This window comes from Rhea pennata, chromosome 7 (genome assembly GCF_028389875.1).
Source record: "Rhea pennata isolate bPtePen1 chromosome 7, bPtePen1.pri, whole genome shotgun sequence".
In the NCBI taxonomy this organism is placed as follows: Eukaryota; Metazoa; Chordata; class Aves; order Rheiformes; family Rheidae; genus Rhea; species Rhea pennata.
The window spans coordinates 35,931,123-35,949,384 of record NC_084669.1 but is presented as its reverse complement, the minus strand read 5'-3'; the positions used below and the strand labels follow the sequence as shown (position 1 = coordinate 35,949,384).

Sequence of the window (18,262 nt, the reverse complement as noted above, 5' to 3'; positions counted from 1 at the left end):
CTGAAGTTGAATTCCTAGTGAAAAACAGAATTTTCAGCCAAAAGCTGGTGTGCTGACTCGCCCCTTAGAGTTGACACAGAATGCATGGCACGGGGAACAGAACTGGAGCCTAGGGAGAGTAGGTACATTCAGTAAATGCCCAGTTTTCAGCTTTAAACCCCAGACTAGCAGAGAAGTTACAACACACATCCCCATTAACAAACACAACCCAATGCTTAGTGAGAATACAGCTATTTTAATAATTCAAATAGCAGCTCATTATGTTTCTTGTTTATCATACATGGTTGCACCACCTGAGGCGGGTTAAGTACAATCCGTTCTCAAAATCTCTCAGAATAATTTCCAGATTACAACATGCAAGTGACCATGAAAATATTTGGCTTATTTTATTTTATTTTTTTTTAATTCTGAACAGGCACTTACATGAGGAAGTTTGCTCTCAAAGATATCCACATGAAGAGAAGTATCCTAGCATAAAGTACACAGAATCTTTGCTTTATCAAAGTGCCAGAGTAGTAAAACGGTTCTTACAGAAATGTAATTCAGTTATTTACTTACTCATAAAGTAAGGTTACCAATGACACTTGCACTGAAGTTGAAAAGTCTTGGTTTAAAGGCCAAGTGAACTACAAGCGCAAGTAGCCTTCTACACAGCAGGCTTCATTATATGCCCAAGCCACATGTCTGATAACAGACTACATGCTCAATTGTGAACAGATGAAGGCTAACTTGTTTAAGCTATTTCTCCAAACACTAAATGAATACAAGATGATCAAGACAAACAATCTGCTTTGCTAGACAAGCTTCTAATAGTTTTGAAGCTCACCTGGCCTCAAAAAACACCTTTCTAGAAGAGCACACAAATAATAGTAAAAGCTTGTTTACCCTCATAACAGGCCTTGATGGACTCTGGGGGGTGTCCTTTGAGGATGTTTTGCCTCTCCTATTAGGACAGTGAGGAAAAACTGAAGACAGTGGAAATGTGAATCCAGGAGGAATAACTGTGTATTTGCAAAATAATCAGTTGCCAGCATTTGTTTCATCAGTAATTACTTTCACATATTTCAGCCATTCACCACCTCAAAACACCACCTCAAAATGAAATAGTGAGAACATCTCTACTTTCACTAGTTACTGAGCAATGAACCTTAAGATAACTCTGACTCAGATGAAAGGTTTAGAAGTATGATGGATTTTTTTTTTTTTTTTAAACACAGGGGGAGGTGTTTGTTTTTTGGCAAAGAGATGTTTACTAACATTCTCTATTACTAACATTCTTTGTTACTAACGGATTCAAAGCTTCTTAAAAACCTTAGTAAGGTGGCTGAAGGCTCCACAGTTATCATTCATAGTGCATATACCTGCAGTTTGAGTTAAACCCTAATACAATAATTAGAAGTCTTTTATGGCAAGTAGTCCATCATAAGCCTTGATTTTTAGTGTAATTTAGTCAATTGTCTTACTGGTTTCAGAACAAAAAATGCAGCTAAGCAACATTTGAAAGAGACATGCAATAAACAATATGAATTGAGCAGGGAAATGCTTTAGTCTACACAATATAGGTGATCAGCAAAAATCAAATATACCACCCTACCATGCATGGAAATGACTAGATTTAAGCTTATGCAGATCCAAGTGCATAACATTATCAAAATAAAAGTCAATGTGCAGTATAAAATAGTAGCTTAAGAAAGTTCCAGTGTTTGAGAAAGCACTTTATTTTAATTTTAATGTATATACATACTTGAATGTTTAACTGAAGAATATTTTAGTAGTATGGTAAATGCAGCACTGCAAGATGAAGGAAGACAGTTGTAATGGGAATTTTGGCCTTCGTTTCCCACAGGCTGCTGCCACCTTTAACCTGCTGAAGCATTGCAAGAGTTTTTCATCTTATACCAGTTCACATTTCAGGTTGCTCAGCAGATGCTTGTGATTCTGGAGATTCAAATCGCTGGTGAAAGTTTGTTCGTTGTTTCCTCAGTTTCTCAGGAGCTTTTCTCCATAAAATTATTTCCTATTGAGAAAACAAACACTTGAGTCAACCATTCATCACTAAGCCAGCAGTATCAAGTATCATAAGACCCTCCTAAGCAAATAATTTTCAAGAAGTATTGCCACTGTATTGCACTGTTCTGTAAGCTAGAAGCAAGAGACAGGTAATTCAGTTTACATATTTAGCACCTGATCGTTTGTTATCAATCCTCAACAGTCAGCTCCCAGTCTTAGTCCTACTTTGACATTATGAAGGGTTCAAGTAATTTTTCTTCATCTAGATCTGAAGCCTACCATAGCCTTACTATCCTCCAGTCTCCTTTCATTTTCCACTTTAAATTACATTATCCTGTCTATTCTTTAGAAGGAAGGCTGATCTACATAGCTTCATTCCAGTGACCCTTTTCATATCATACCTTTCTTCTGTATGTCCTCAAATTTTGCTGAGTTACAGTAATCCTTTGTATAATTTTGTAGTTTTGAACCCAAGTTATTACTGTAAAAGGAAATAATCTGCAATAGTTTAAAAATGCATCTGCAGCTCATTTTAGACATAAATAAATCCGCCTGAATATTCACTGTGAAGTTCCTTCATGGCTCCCCCTTTTTCAAGATAGCATTTTCTGCCCAGACCACAATACACCAGACAAATATCTGTGGCATACTTGAAACAGTTGGTTTCTAGTGTGTCAGATATTTAAAGCAGCATGTTCAACAGTCCAGATAACTCCGTAACAAGATTGCTAGAGACCATACCTGTTGTTTGAAGTAGCGCCTGTCTTCTTCATCCACAAGCACTAGATTTAAGAAGTACCTCACCGAAAACTTTTTGTTTACATCCCTCATTGTAGGAGTTGGATCGTAGCCTGCTAAGAACAGTCTTATAGGAATTGATTCACCTTAAAGAGAAAAGAATTTTAAATAAGTTCCTGAAAACCAGGTGTCATTAAAGTTTCCGAAGCCATTCAAACATAAATGCAGCTTAGCTCCTAAGCATTCCATATATTCTGGAAACAGGGACCCTTCCTTTCCTAGAAGGCAATATCAGATTTCCAAGATCTGAAGTTCGTAAGAGCCTTCTAGGCAAGAAGTCACTCACACTTCATTAGGTTTCAGACCATTTAAGCTTTTTCCAGTCATCAACACCAGCTCCTATAAGTTGGAAGTGCCAGCCTAGACTAACAAATTTAACCTTTAGGCTTAGATCAAGCCTAAGTTACACCATCTTCCACCTCCAAGTCACCTTTACAGTGCTGCTGCTGCCTAAGGCACCTAATGGCATTTGCACATCTGAGTCCTGAAGGCAGGAACAGCTCAGATACCTGGTAAAACAGACTGAACCTACAGAGGCAAGTGTGAAATCAAAGGGTGGAAGCATGGTAGCCAGGCAAGACAAAATGAGAAGTATCTACAGCCCTACATATACAAGTTCAGCATAATGGAAGTCTGAATTGAAGTGCTAAAGGCAGCAGTCAGAATTTGCATGGTAAATAGGGACAAATTAGGATCAAGTCAAATGCTCTAAGCGAATGAAAATATCTGCTTTGAATAGGGGGGAAAAAAATCCTCTTTTCAGCAACCTAAGGAGAAATACAGTTCCTCCACAAAAAATTCACAGAAGTCAACTCATGTCCTTCAGACTGAGGGTTGGGGAGGGAGGGCAGGGAAGAGAAGAACAGTTTTAACTCAAAGTGCTCCCCCTTCAAAACAGAGGCACTATTATTTACCTTTAACTGGTGCACCATCCATTATTTCATACTTTGCAATGGTTTCAGTCTCTGTTGTGGTACTGGGTCCTGGTCAAACAAGTTTTCACTTTGAGAACACATACTTCAGATTTTAACATATTTACAAAATTTTATCACAGCAGTTTCTACTTGGTAGCATTCAAATGGCAGAACACTACACTTTTTCATCTTTGTAGGTCTTCAAAGCAAGAAGATCATTGCCTTATATACCAGTTACACAGATAGTGCAAATAAAGTCATCTCGTGGGCAGAGTATCTGCTTCTTACTCTCCTCCCCACTTTGACCAGGAAGAGGCAGCAGCTAACGTTTCCAGGTAGCCCTCAGTACAAGGGCTTTGTATAACGGGCAAGCATGCAGGGTAAGACCTGTGAAAGCGTTCGGAGGGCAGTGCCACTTTGACACTGCTAGGCCGTGATCAGACTAGAAATCTGAAGGGATACCATCCAGCAAAAGTGGCACCATTCTCCATAGCCACCTTTCTTCAACACCTGGGCAATTAAGTTGCAGTGCCAAGTTTAGCCAGAAAAGGCAGCAGCAGCAATAAAAGCAGCTTTCTGCCCTTCCTCTGCAGAGATACAGGCTTTCTTACTCTCCACACAAACAGCTCACTATGGCCTCAGGCACCAGCACAAGAAGTCGTGAGCCACAGCCTCTTACTGTCTCCCTAGCTCCAGGGTGTGCAAGCCTGATCTGCAAAGACCAAGCTGTTGCTGCTTCAAAGCCTCTTGATATTTTCATTGTATCAGTTTTAGGCTGACAGAAAGTGACATACTTCCAAAGCATGAAACCTATTCATGCCACTATTTACCAAGCCCACTTTGCCAGATTACCTCTGCAGAGGTAAAAGAGTTCTTCAAGACACATTTCATGCCCTCTTCCTTCTATCAAGGCTGTTTAAGCTCATGCATATTTACTCCCAAGTTCCATTTGCAATGATTCAAGTTTGTAAAGCTAGCTAGCTGACATTCACAACCCCAGAACAAGCTGCAAACCTTGAGTAATGTTGACTAAGTACGATTACTGATGCCACAAACTAGTCAATTATCAGTGAGTAGCAAACATATGGAAGATCACTTCAGCCCAAAGTGGAACTTTTTGACCTCACTCTCCAGGTTTGTCTAGGCTCAACCGGCATACAAGTTGCTGTCTCCTTTGACCTTTGTTTCTCTTACCAATTCCAGTAATCTCCTTCTTGATCAGCTGCAACTCCATGTGCTGAATTTTTATTCTCACTAAGAGGAAGTAAATTTTTCCAACAATCACATCCTTTAAGTGATACCTTCAAGAGAACACAAAAGAGTTTATTAAACAAACAACTTACAATCCTCTTGAAAACAGTTATATAGCCAGTTACCTTATCTACTTGTTACTCAGAGCTTACTTCCAAGATGAGCATCTCAGCTAGGCCAGAGTAATTAGCATCTTTCCATCACAGCAGTTATATACCAAAATAGCATGAATACTATTTCAAATAATCTTTTAAATATTTGCTGCTGACCTTTTAGTACTGAAAGCAGAAGAGACCAGTGTTTCTCAAAAGTGGCCACTGTATAATTACTAGCCAAACAACTCAAACAATAGTGATTGAAAATAATGCTTTACATTTTTAATACCTGTGGATTGCTCATCAAGTATTCAGTAGTCTACATTTTTCTCCTCAGATACTTAATTAGATGTGTTTTGCTCCATGCTATACTTACTTAGATTTGTTGTATTCAAACTCTATATGCAGGCAGTCTTCAATGCCTACTTCCATTTTAATCGAGTTGTTTACATCTGGATAGGTAGCAAGCTGGTGAACAATGAGATCATACTCTTTTACCAGGTCTGACAACCTTCTTACTATTGTCACTTTTAGGAAATACCTAGGAAGAAAACCACCAAGTCGGTCAGAATAATTCAGAATTACATAATCAAAGGCATTTAGGTTCTGAGATACAGGTGTTCTTTGAAAGACCAGAGAACATTCTCTCTGAAGACTAATCAGAAAGGAGTACCAAAAAAAATACACAAAATACCTTTTAAGTAGAATTTTAAGTAAGACACGGACTGTCTTCACATGATTCAGCTGAAATAACTGAATCCATAAACAGAACACAACTCTTCTGATTAAGACACACTAGTTATTGGCCGTTACATTTCTGACTTGAAATCCAAAATGCAGATAGCTGAAGGACAAAACAAAACCCAAACCCTCTGTGGGCACCAGTCTCTCTGTTTCTATTGCCCACCCACCAAAATGAGTATAGACACCAGTCAGCTTTCACTGGTGCACACTACCTGCTATTTTCCTTGCACTGGTGCAAGTCACTGAAATACAACTGCTTTTACATAAATGCGTAGTGCAAATGAGATTAACAAACCACAACACTCTACAGTTTGGAAAAAAAAATCCAGTTCAAAGTAATTTATTTTCAAGAATTAAATAAAAAAATTCTCTGCCCCTTTCCAACTCAAGGCAAAACAGAGACAAGCTTAGCAGTTTAGAATGAGTCACAAGGTAGATCTCAATCAAATCCTTAGGCTGCCATTTGTACATTTTAACAACATCAAAACATAACTGTTGAAGTTCACAAAAGCCAATCATGGACTACTGTTCTCACAATAGTTTTACCCTCAGCATAGCAGTGAAATTGGCTCTCTTTTTTGGGGGAGAGGGGAGGAGGAGGAGTAGGAGTGGGGAGAAAGGAGAGGAAGAAGGAACACAATTGTTAAATTATAATTTGCTTAGAGGAAGCACTTGACAGTTACAAACCTCAGTCTGACATTGGCACCAATGTACGACTCGTATGGCTTCTCAACCTGCATGAATTCAAAGTCATAGCTTCTGCTCTGGGTCAGTTCTCCAGGTAAGGCCAGTTCTTTTACTAAGTTTACAAATTCATGAGTATTACTTTTGTCATTGAAGAGCTCTAAAGTTGAGGAAGTCAAAAGAAAGCATGTTTCAGTATTTACTTTTAGCAATCAGAACTTCTTCTCTAATTTGGCAGGAGCAGACAGGAAAGGAGAAAGGAAGCAACTACCTCTAGACCCAAGCGACACATCTGTTAAAAAATTTTATCCAGTTTTTCAAAGTTACCTTCAGCTTCAACAACCTACAATAAGTATTCCTAAAGTACCATAGGCAAGGCAAAGAACAATTATTTAAAGCTTCGCTAGCACCATGCTTTTTAATGACAGTGCAGCTAATTTAAGTATTTCTTGCTTTGTAGTCTTTGCAGTTAGCACTGCCTGATGTTAGCTTCTGAATTGTTTTATATAGATTGAGGCATTCCACAAAAGAATGTAAGTGAACTGAACACATCCTCAACTTCAGTTTATCATTGCTGATTTACAAGTTAAAACATCTGCTTCTTTCCAAAATGACTACAAATAAACTGAGGCACACTTTGTTATTTAAACACTTGTCATAGCAAACAAAGTTTATTTATTGCTGCAAATCCAATACTTCTGTTCAAGTCAGAAAAGCTGTACTCTAAAGAGGTGGTTTAAAATAAGTCTGTGACATGCAGCTGGAGCTAGTCTCCAAGTAAGGCAGAGATTCACCACAGTATTGGAATGTTTTTGTAATATTATATTATTTCAATTTTATAGAGGATGCAAAAAACATGAACAAGTACAAAGAGCAATGGCTTAAAATAAGCCACTTCTCCACAACTCCTTGAGAAATTTTAAATTTTAGCACTACAGAAAGATGCCTAGAATCAACACACAATACATCAACTGAAAATTGTTAAACAAATAACCTATGCATCTGAGCAGATGTATAGTGTAATAGGTGTCAGAACTCAGTCAAGTCTGCTGTAAAACAGTTCACACACAGGGTACTAGAGCCTAAAGGCTGATCAAAAATAGAGACTTTGTGAAAATTCAATCAAAATCAATTGTATGAAGCTGAAACTTGAAGATTAATTTCAGAAGGGGACACTAACGCACACACTCTTCTAACAGAGAAAGAAGGAATTTTAGCATCTACCTAAGGACACAGAGATTAGCTCAGCCAGTGAGAAGAGGTAAGATGTGATCAAGACCCAACTCGATTTGGATAGTTTTAAGAAACTGATATTTTTAATGTGAATACCACATAATCTTCTTAGAAAGAGCAGTGATCTTCTGAAGTTTCAACCCTATTTTGTCATTTGTATACAGCTATGCTTTAGAAAAGCAACCACCACAGAATTATTTCCAGAAATATGTTACTCTAAGCTGCTCTGTCTTTTTTTCCCCTATGCCTCTTCTTCCATGTCCAGAATTAAAAGCTAGAATTAAGATATTTGGCAAAATAGATAAGCTGACATTTTGGCTTGGAACCTCAAATACAGATGAAGTAAGACATAGGCAGAAAGTAAAAAAAAAAAAAAAAAAAAAAAAAAAAAAAAGTAAAGTAGTTTGACCCCATTTTTAATATCGTTTATTTATAGTAATTTTCAGGGGTGTCTAACTTAAAAATTAATAGTCAGAAATATGTGAAGCAAAAGCAATGTGTACCATGTTGCAAAAGCAACACATACCAGTTAATTTCAGAGACCCCTAACGGCTTTCATTCAGCTTCTCAACCAGCCTCTGACAGACAGAATACTTCTCACCCCAGTCCTCCCTCCCATTAATTTTCTGAATACCATAAAGTATATCATTTGTGTTAAAGTGAGTAGGTAATACTTCCTTTAGCACTTGCCATTCACTAACCTGATCAAGCTGGGATGGTTGAGCCAGACTGTTGTCAGTCACAAATGCAAAGTTTTATAAACCACACCTACCTAACAGCCCCTTTATAGCTCCAAAACTCACCAATTTGTCCTACAAATTCAATTCTAATTCCTTGGTGCTCTAGTCTTTTCCCATGCTGCTTAAAGACGACGTTCACCTACCAAAGCAAGAAAGTACCAGTTAGCTTTAAATGTTTTCACTTTACTACTTGATCTTAGTAAAGAAAAAAATACATTACTAAAACATGCCAAGGAATACGGAGACCTTCTCCTTAAGAATACTGGATAAGCCTGAAGGCAAACAAATCAAGTAGTTGATGATGAAATTAAGCATCACCAAGCAAGGCATCAGTAAAACATATATGAATCATCCATGTGAGTAGATTTGATAAATAGGCTTGAAATTCAAGTCCCACAAATAGCAAAGACTAAGCCAGAGCTTCAGTACAATTCACGCAAGCCAGCCATGACCATCTTACCATCTTGTAAGGCAGAGATCTTCAAAACATCATCTGACAGTCATATTGAGATGTGCAAAAAAAGAACCATCACGAGATATATTCCTTTCAAGTCAAGTGAATTTAAGCCCCTTCCTCAGCAGAAGTTTTAGAGAAGTCAAAGCAAAAACAACAGACAATCAAACCTACTATCAGGACCTTCATACCAGCGTATCGATGACATCTGAGTGCAAATAAACCACATGGACAATCTGCCTTTGTGGTGAAAAGCAGCAATGGAGAGGCAGAGGGAAGGTGCCCAACAAGTCACTGGTCTTCCAAACCCCCGATCCAGTTGTGATTGTGTTAATCAAAACTCATCAAGCACCCCTCAGGAGTCACTGACACAAGCAAGAAGTCCTTAGACCAGAGAACACATGAGAGCTAGTTCCTCTGTTCCCTGAGTTTGAGGCCTATTGCAAGAGTTTCACATCCTGGAAAGGATTCTAATGACTCAAGCTCATAATATGGAAAGGTATCTGAAGAGCAGGAAGATGCCTAGTAGCAATAGATTAGTTAAGGCTGGAGTAGGTATTTAGAAGTCAATCCCAGAACCCAATATCTGGCTCAAGCTTCTAGGAGAAGTGGATTAGAATAGAAACATTCAGAGAAAGAGTGGCTCAGTTAAAACCAGAGTAATCACAAGGAGTTCCTAGGTGCAATACTGAAAGATGAGGAATTCTTCTGGCAATCCTAACTTAATTGTTTTTTCAACCAGAAAAACTCCTATGTCTTGGGCAGCCAGCTAAACTTAGTATGTTGCTCCTCTGATGCAATTCCAGAAATGTCCTCACAGCATGAAGCTTAAGACTTGGCTTCAGGATATGCAAAGCAAGTCAGCTGCATCAGCCAGTGATTACTGTTACATGTAAGACATTGTGGATTTTGAAGTTTAAGGGGGAAGAGCAGAGTGGAAGAGAAGAGGAGATCCACTTGGGAATAGTTTTCTTGTCAAAACCAATGACAAGATTGCACATAATTGCACAAACAGATTCTCCATAAAGACAAGCTAACTAGAGACAAATAAGCAGCAGCAAACCATTAAAAAGGTTCAGTTTTGTCCTCAGTAACTATTGCTGGAAAGATCAGATATAGGGAAAGTGTTTTTGATTTGAAATGCAGTACAAGCTGCAATTCCAGTCCCAGATGTTGCTTGTATCAGTTATCATTTAACCTCCTATAGGTATTCACATACCAGAATCAGTAGAACAATTCATAAGCATTTTAAAAAAGAAAGTTACCTTTCCTGAAACAGACTCGCCATCATAGAAGAGATAATGCTTTTCTACTTTACCATCTTCCGTTTTGATTTCTGCCGTTTTCCGTGTTTCAGCATCATTAAGAACAACATCAATCTCACACACAGGACCAAAAAAGCCTCCAAGAAAACTCTGAAATAAGAATAATTAGGTAAGTTACTACACAGTAAACAGTTTTTAAAATGTGGTATTTACTTGCAGCTGTGCACTCTAAATTAGGGGGAAAAATCTACACATCCACTACAAGACTATTCTGTATTAAAGAACCAAGAAATATCACAATGACATAGGACAATTGTTTGTCTAGAAAATAATTGAAACGGGATCAGTAACAAGGAGAAGCAGTTCTTACAAAATATGTTTGTAACAAAGCACACAGTATCATTACTACTGTTCCATTAAGATATTACTAAAACAAACACTATCACTGTTGCAAACACAGCTTTGGTTTCTGCCACTACAAAGTTTCTCCTCCTATTTACTATTAATTGCTATTACTTTCAAAAATTAATCGCTTTTAATTATGCTTTAAAAACCTTATCTTGTTAAGAAACTGATTCCATCAGGTTTAAGATTTGCAATGTTATGGAACAAATTACTTACTGTTTTATACCCATTATAACTTACTGTATAAACACCAGTAAAAGTTGAAGAATTAATGAAGCAAACTAGGATGCTTCAGTCGGGAAGGGGGGGGCAGGGGGGGAGGGGAACACCTACCTAACAGGGAATATAAAAAAGTCCTATAAAATTCCTCTGGCTAGAGAAGGTGAATGAGGAGCATTTGCTGCCTCTTCCCGTGCCCCATAGTTCATTCATTAAATGAAGGACCTTAAATGAAGGTCCTGCAGTAGCAGGATCAAAAGATAGTGCCTCTTCACATAGTGTACTCCAGCTTTACAGCTCTGCCAGTAGATATGGTGGATGTTAGAAGTTTATATGGGTTCAACGGGGACAAACTCATCAGGGGTTACTGAGTGTAAAGTATCACCTCCAGCCCAGGAAGCTTTCAGGCCACAATACTGACACCTAAAGCAGTATTGTGGAGAAATACTAAATGGTCACCCTGGCCTTACAAAATTCTTTGCTAGGCATGAGCTCCTGACCAGCATCAAATACAAGAAATGAAGAAAGACCATCCTTTGACCTTGTACAAGAGTTTCTTACAAGGAACTGAGAAACATGCTAGCAGCTCTATGGGAACTCAACAAGCTAGTACAAAACCCCACATTTTTTTCCGCCTTAATCCATGAATCTTCTTCGATGTACTGAAGTAGACAACACTTTGGTAACTCACTGCAACTTCTCTTTTTTTGGCAAAATTACCAATTAGTTTTCAGTGAACTTTACAAATTTAGTGACAAGAACTAAGGAGTTAAAAACATGTTCAAAACATTTTCGGAACCTGAAGCTTAAAGTGTAGCGTTAAGGTAGAAAAATTAGAAGAAAGTTTCATGTGAATGCTACTGCCTCAGTAGCAGGAATACTGAGGCACTGTTCTGCTTACCCATACAAGTCAAGCAAAAGCATTGTGCAATTTTGAGCTATGAAACAGCAATTCAAGCAAGACTAAACTGATTGTGTACTCGTTCAGATAGCAAATGGCTCTAGTTCAGTCCAGGAATATGCATGTAATTCTACAACTGAAACCTAGATTAGTTACACCTACTTCATATTCTCAGAGGAAAGCAAAAGCACAATCCACAAGAAGGTTAAACCCAAGACTGAAGGGTCCTCCAAGCCTCTGCTATGCACACATTTGTATGCATGGCTGTTTTGTTTGTTTGTTTGTTTGTTTAATGACCATACACTAATGCTGTTCTTGATTTTCAGCTCCTGGGAGAAGGGGAGAGAGAAAGAAAATAAAGCTTCAACAAGAACCCTCAATCTTTAGCCTACTTTAAACTGTTATATAGACTACTTTGGGCATGCTCTTATCTTTTTCCTTAGAAATTCTGTACTCACTTTCTAGCTTAATCTTATACCTCCTCCACCCCTAAACTAAACAAGGAAGCACATTACCTTTACAGTATATATTTTGTACAAGAGGCTCCCACAGTAGCTTCTATAAAGCTGTACCATCGTTTACTGCAGCCAACCAGAGCTACCGACAGAGAGCACCGCTTCTGAAGACTCGGTGTATTGGAGCCCTTCCATCACATGTACAACACAGCCACGTTACTTGCTACACCAGCACTCAAGTCAGTCTGTATCAACTCCTTTCACGTTACGGCTGTACTAAGGAGCCCAGCATCTGACGGAAGCTGATAAACTGTACAGAAATCCCAGCCTCGGCTCTGCGCAGAGCCCTAGAAAGCTCGTGTGCGCCCCGCACGGATGTGCGTTAAGGAACGCACGAGCTCCAGAAACTCGCAGCGCCTCGAGCCCGCTGATTCTCTGAGTTTCAGAGGAGCAGCGCGCAGCGCACTGAGCGGCTGCTCCAGGCCGAGCGCCGCGGGCACACGGAGCAGCAGCTGCCTCAGCAGCTGCCTCAGCAGCCCAGCAGGATTAATAACCGCAGTCGCTCTCGGGGACGCCGGGAGCCCCGCGGGCGCTGCCCGGCGCGTCCCCTCGGCGAGCCGGGGCGGGCGTCGCGGCCGCCCCACGCGGCGCAAAGGGCCCGCGTGGGGAGGCGAGCGCCGCGTGACGCAGCCCGGGGGCGCCGGGCGCCGCCGAGGCCCCCGGAGCAGCGGGCAGAGCGCAGGGGGCGCCGCGCGGGGCGGCGGGGGGGGGAGGGGGGGCGCACGGCCGCCGGGGCCGGCGGAGGGCAGGGGGCGGGCGGCAGCTCCCCCCGCCCCGCGCCGCCACAGGTGGCGGAGGGAGGAGGCGGCACCGCCCGGCCCAGGCCGCCGCCTCGGGGCTGACGGGAGCGGGGCGGTGGGGGGGGGGGGGGGGGAGGCGCCGCGCGCTGCCCAACGGCCGTCGGGGTCTCGCGGCGGGAGGGGGGAAGGGCCGCGCGCGCGGCCGCGCACTCACCATGGTCGGAGCCCCGCGGCGGCGGCCGACTCCCACCCCAGGCAGCACCAGCACCAGCGGCCGCGGCCCGCGCCCCTGTCATGTGACCGCAGAGGCGCCCACGCCACGCCCCCCGCCCGGCACGTGACCGCCCCCTCCCCTCCCCTCCGAGCGCCGCTTCCGCACGGGGCCGGCCTGGGGGCGGGAGCGGGGGGGGGGGGGGGGGGGGGGGGCAGAACGGCGCATGCGCACCGCGGGGAGGCGGGGCGCCGCGCGGCCGGCCGTTACGTTTTTAATTGATCTTCCGTTTGCAGCTGTGTGGGGTTGCCGTGTTCGCCTTCGTGTGGAGACTGAGAGTAACGTGGCGGCAACGGCCTTAAAAGGCGGTATGAGCTTCCTCAGCAGCCTAGAGACTCGTAGCGCAAAGGCGTTTTGATTTAGCTAAGCTGCCAGAAAACTGTTCGGACCCACTTATTTCAGCTTAATTCGGTCTCATTCTATATTTATCTTAGATGGAATAGCAATACATTTAAATTAAACTACAAGACTCCTTTTTCTGTTCGAAAAAATAATCCATCAAGAGCTTTGCATAAAATTGTCCAACTTTGAAAACATCTATCAGTAAAAGTCTCTTTTTTTTTTCTTGGCAAACAGGTTGTCATTTGTTTGCACCTCTGCGCAGTGATCAGAGCATGAAGGACGGCTGATGTCTTGATACACGGACAATTTTATTTCCAGAGAAAAATTTATTTCCAGATACCATCTTTCAGGTAAACAGAGGAAAGGCTACACTCGAAAGCCCAGTATTTTGAATTGTCAGTTTGTAGTTTGGCCATCAGATGGCAATGTTAGGTGGTGCTCAGCAACCATCGGTTTCAATTCTGCAACTTGCACAGTAAGTCTGAGCTAGAAAAGCAACTAAAAGTAAGCTCATTTGCAAACGCATGATTACAGCTATAGACTTAGTTAGCTTTTTGGTTTTGGTTTTGATTTAGGGTCTTCTTTTCACATTTTAGAGAGCGGATGTCACTGGAGGCAACCAGAAAAGCTCAGTGGTGTCCAGACTATGGACTTTCACGGAGCTGTATTTTTGCTAGTGCTTCCAAATGCAGCATTCGTCCCTCCAAATACAACATTTATGCATTTCTGCTAGGAAAACTGATTTGAAAAATCAGTTGGAAGAGCTTCCCACTGGAAAGTAGCAGGCTCTTGGAACACTCGTGTCAGACCGCAACCCTTTCCGCAAGCACTGTCATTTAAGCGCTGTACATCTCAAGGGGCTCACCACACACAGCTTCAAGAGCTCAGTCTAATGCTTAAGAAAAAAATGGTTTAATTTAGATTTTAATAGGATTACAGCCAGGTAGATACAGACATCAGGGGAAAATCCATTCAGCGATTTGAAAGGTAGGTGCACTTGCTCATTGGCCACTTTTAATGTTAAGAGTCATAAGAGAGAATGGAGAAGGGAGTTATGGCTTTTGCCTCTCATGGCTTCCTTTAAGGTTACACAGCCAAAATAGTGTAAAAGCTACACTGAGGCAAACCGGCCATAACAACAAGACCCACTCTTACATTCGTAACAGGAAATAACATCTATAGTGCCAGAACAGTTCACAACATTTGTGCTTCTTGAGGAAATAATCTAAGGAAAGTTAGATGAAAGGCAACGGTTTGAGTTGATTTTACAGAATTAGTTGAGTTGTGTTAATGTGCATCTGATTCCCATCAAATAAACATTTTTAATTTATTACCAGTGGGTGATTTTTTTTTTTTTTTTTGCAAGCCATAATATTTATACAAACAAGGTTATCTCAGATCCTTTAAAATCCTATTTTCCCCTGATTTGGATCGTTACCCTACACTTAAAAAGCAAATAGTAAGTTCAGATTGAATACAGATTTTTAGTGAATAAAAGCAATAGAGATTGTAAGGCAGTTTTTATTGATTTAGAACTTTTATAAAACCATTTTGTCCTGAGAGTAATCGGATTTGGTCATACACCAGAGAAGACATGCCGAAGGCAAGAAAGGTCACAATCTTTACGATGAGGGCCAAGTTTCCTCCCCTACAGAATTAAATCCTCCTCTGTGAGCTTCCGCTTCAGCTTGCTTTTTTGCTGGCCCACCAAGAAGTCGTGGAACTTCATGCCAGGGTAATCAGTGCCAAAGTCAGCCCCAGACCCGGATTCCTGCTCCACTTCAGCCACGTTCTCAAACCCAGAGCCGGACTCTTCTTCCGAAAGTGGAAACATATTGGCCAGCTCCTGGTAGTCCTTCATCCTGAAACATGGAGCAGCAACATTTATGCTGGTTAACTACCCTCACTGGATAGTTGTAAGGGAAACCTTGAGATCATGTGTTGCCACAAAACTTGAAACTAGCATCCAAGCCACAAACTTAACGGCCTGTGGACTTCTCTCCACCGCAGAGAAGAGGAACAACATTTCCCCTTTCCACCTGCATGCGGAGAAGAGCTAACTCCTCCTCCTGAAGTGGGGCCTGAGCCGTAACACGTGACCTGTAACACCACTGTCACAGTCCTATTTATACATCTTTTTAAAAAAATTAATACACTGAAGCCTTTCAAAAGATAATTTATCTCCATCTCACTAGTGGTAAACATTTCACTGCATAAGTCAACTCTAAAGTTATCATCACGGCTGTCACCCCAGCCATGTCCTCTCGACTGGACAAAACGCCTGCCTCATCCAGTATACTCCAGAGAAGTTGAAAAGGGTAAGACTAGACCAAGCATATATTGACACTTCCCCAAAATACCCTACTAGTCTGATAATTTATGCCGTAAAGATTTTCTTGCCCAGAAGTGAAGCATCTGTATCAGTGGTCTTTAGTAGATCTTTCTTCTATTAGCTTTGAACTCATTAAAGCCATGACACTGATAAATGCTGTAGCTGAGTTGCCCAGGGCATGGTGATTTTTACTCACTTGCCGAGTGGTGGGATTTATTCCTCAAACTTTGCCTCTCCACTCATATACTTCTTGCCTGAGTAGTTGAGATGGGAATACCGAAAATGTTTTGATGCCAGCATGAATCGCGAAGGTACAGTGCAGGAACTTACAGAGAGGGATGAGCCATGGGAGGCAGGATGTGGTTGGCTCCACCTTCGGGCATATAAAACCAGGGCCCTTTCTCCTCGATGCAGTTGGCAGACCAGGCATCTGGCCTGCACCTCACTCGCTTGTATCTTGCCTTCTGCAGCGATGCGCCTGCAGAAAGCAGTGAGACGTTATTCATGTGGACCCGAGCCACCTCTGTGACCCGCTAACTTGGGGAGCACCCGTTAAACTTTACAGGAGCAAAGAAATTTTTGTGACCGCAATTGCTCAGCTGCAGAAAAGTGAGTGAATCCCTGGCCCCTTCCTGTCCTGTATGCTCAATGGGATGAGTTTTGCCTGAGGAACCCAAAACTCAAGGTGCCTAAAGGGCAACCAAGTGGATTTGGAAATCAAGGAAGTGTGCTGTCAGGGAGCTTTTGAAGCAAGTTCAGGGAAAATAGGTGATTCAGACACTTACAGAAGCTTCTTTAGAATTAAGTAAACCAACAGTTTTGTTTCTGGTCCCGTCCCATCCCATCCGCCCACCCCAGATGCCTCACCAGGACTGTTGCTGAGAAGGAAGTTTTCAGAAGATATCAAAAGGAAAAAATAATGATCACAAAATCAGAATAAAAACAACAGTCTTTCATCCTTCTGTTTGGTCTTGCTTAATCAATGTGTTCTAAAGCCTCCTGGCATATTCTCCTTCTTTTGGCACTTTATCTAATTTTTCTCTGTTCCTTGGGAATATCTTTCTGTAATTACAGTTCTTTCTCGCCTTATATATTACCATAATGTACAAGATGACTTTCAGTCACCTCCTACTCTTCTGTAAGAGAAAGAATATCTCACAGGCATCATTTCATGCTCCTTTTATAACATAGTTCCCTTTCATGTTTATTTGCCTCTGATAGCATATTAGTAAGAGGATTTTTTTCTGTAAAAGTGGCAAAAAAATAAACTAGTTCAGCAGAATAATTTGCAAATAAGTGACATGCAAAAAGCAGGCCATCATCTCTCAAAGGTGAACTTCAAAGCAGAAACAGTGGTAGATATTGATCACCATTATAGCCTTGTTTGGGTAAAAATTATACTATACGTACTTGAAAAGTAGTTATCTCTTACAAGAAACAAATCCACAGAATAAATGTCATCATGAATCAACATTTCCTTTTGGGTGGTTTAGTGCTATGTGTCGCAATTCTTTCACTTTACAGAATCAAACATTTCCTCATTAATTTAATTTTCCTCCCTCGAAAAATAAAAGTAGAGTTGTAACATGGGAGCTGTTACATACTTTATCTGTAACTAAATTATTGAATAATACTTGAATAAATGAGATGCTATGAAACAGCTAGTTAAAAAATAAATATTGAACTAACTTTTTTAATGAAGCCTTTTACCCAGACAGACTGGGTGAGGGACACAGAAATGGTCCACGTAAAAAAAGACATCTTTTCTTATAACCCTCCTCAAAAACTGTTAGCAAAACAGTTTTTGTTTTAGAAGCTGATTTTGTTACTGTTACAAGAAGGTCAACCTCAAGTATTTTTCCTGAAATTCAGAGGTTGCTCCCTTGGCCTACACCACATAGCTCAGAAATAGGATTACAGAGAGAACAACTGCTCCCAGTTTTACCTTGTGCTGTGTATCCCACAAAGAGGATTATACAGAGAGTCACGAAAATCCTCCCGTTGTACCCGATCAGGAGCTGCATCTTGCCCTGCATTGCCAGCCTTTGCCGTGGCTTCGTGCAGAAATATTTCACGAGAAATACAGTGGGGCCAGGAGCTGCGTGCGTAGAAAAGGTTTCCAAAACCTCAGACCCAGCCCATAACCTGCGTCACAGCTTCCTGCTTCACTCAAGCAAGGCATCTACAGAAAATCCCCAGCGCCTTCATCTCTAATTTTGCCTGAGAAAGACAGTGACCCTCAACCAGAGTGGGCAGGCGGGAAAGGGGGATGCCCAGGGTCTGAGCCTGCCCGCTCCCTCTGGTCCACACAAGCCGGCCCCAAAGCAGAGGGCTTTCACATGGTCACTG

At 41.5% G+C, this 18,262-nt stretch overlaps 2 protein-coding genes across 3 annotated transcripts; both read right to left on the bottom strand.

Moving 5' to 3' along the window:
- Positions 1-1,694: 1,694 nt before the first annotated feature.
- VPS26A (VPS26 retromer complex component A) lies at positions 1,695-13,290 on the bottom strand. Of its 2 annotated transcripts, XM_062580361.1 has the most exons (9): positions 13,183-13,290; positions 10,189-10,338; positions 8,533-8,608; positions 6,500-6,656; positions 5,445-5,609; positions 4,917-5,023; positions 3,723-3,791; positions 2,752-2,894; positions 1,695-2,017 (listed from the first exon to the last, which is right to left on the bottom strand). In XM_062580361.1, the coding sequence occupies exons 1-9, from the start codon at positions 13,183-13,185 to the stop codon at positions 1,904-1,906; spliced, it is 984 nt and encodes a 327-aa protein (XP_062436345.1). In that variant the 5' UTR covers positions 13,186-13,290; the 3' UTR covers positions 1,695-1,903. The 2 variants fall into 2 exon arrangements, with proteins under 2 accessions (XP_062436345.1, XP_062436346.1); XM_062580362.1 differs by lacking the exon at positions 3,723-3,791.
- Positions 13,291-14,477: 1,187 nt separating this feature from the next.
- Positions 14,478-18,037, bottom strand: SRGN (serglycin). The gene is made up of 3 exons (XM_062580180.1): positions 17,859-18,037; positions 16,244-16,391; positions 14,478-15,443 (listed from the first exon to the last, which is right to left on the bottom strand). Exons 1-3 carry the CDS (start codon positions 17,947-17,949, stop codon positions 15,230-15,232), a joined length of 453 nt encoding a protein of 150 aa, XP_062436164.1. The 5' UTR covers positions 17,950-18,037; the 3' UTR covers positions 14,478-15,229.
- Positions 18,038-18,262: the final 225 nt, after the last annotated feature.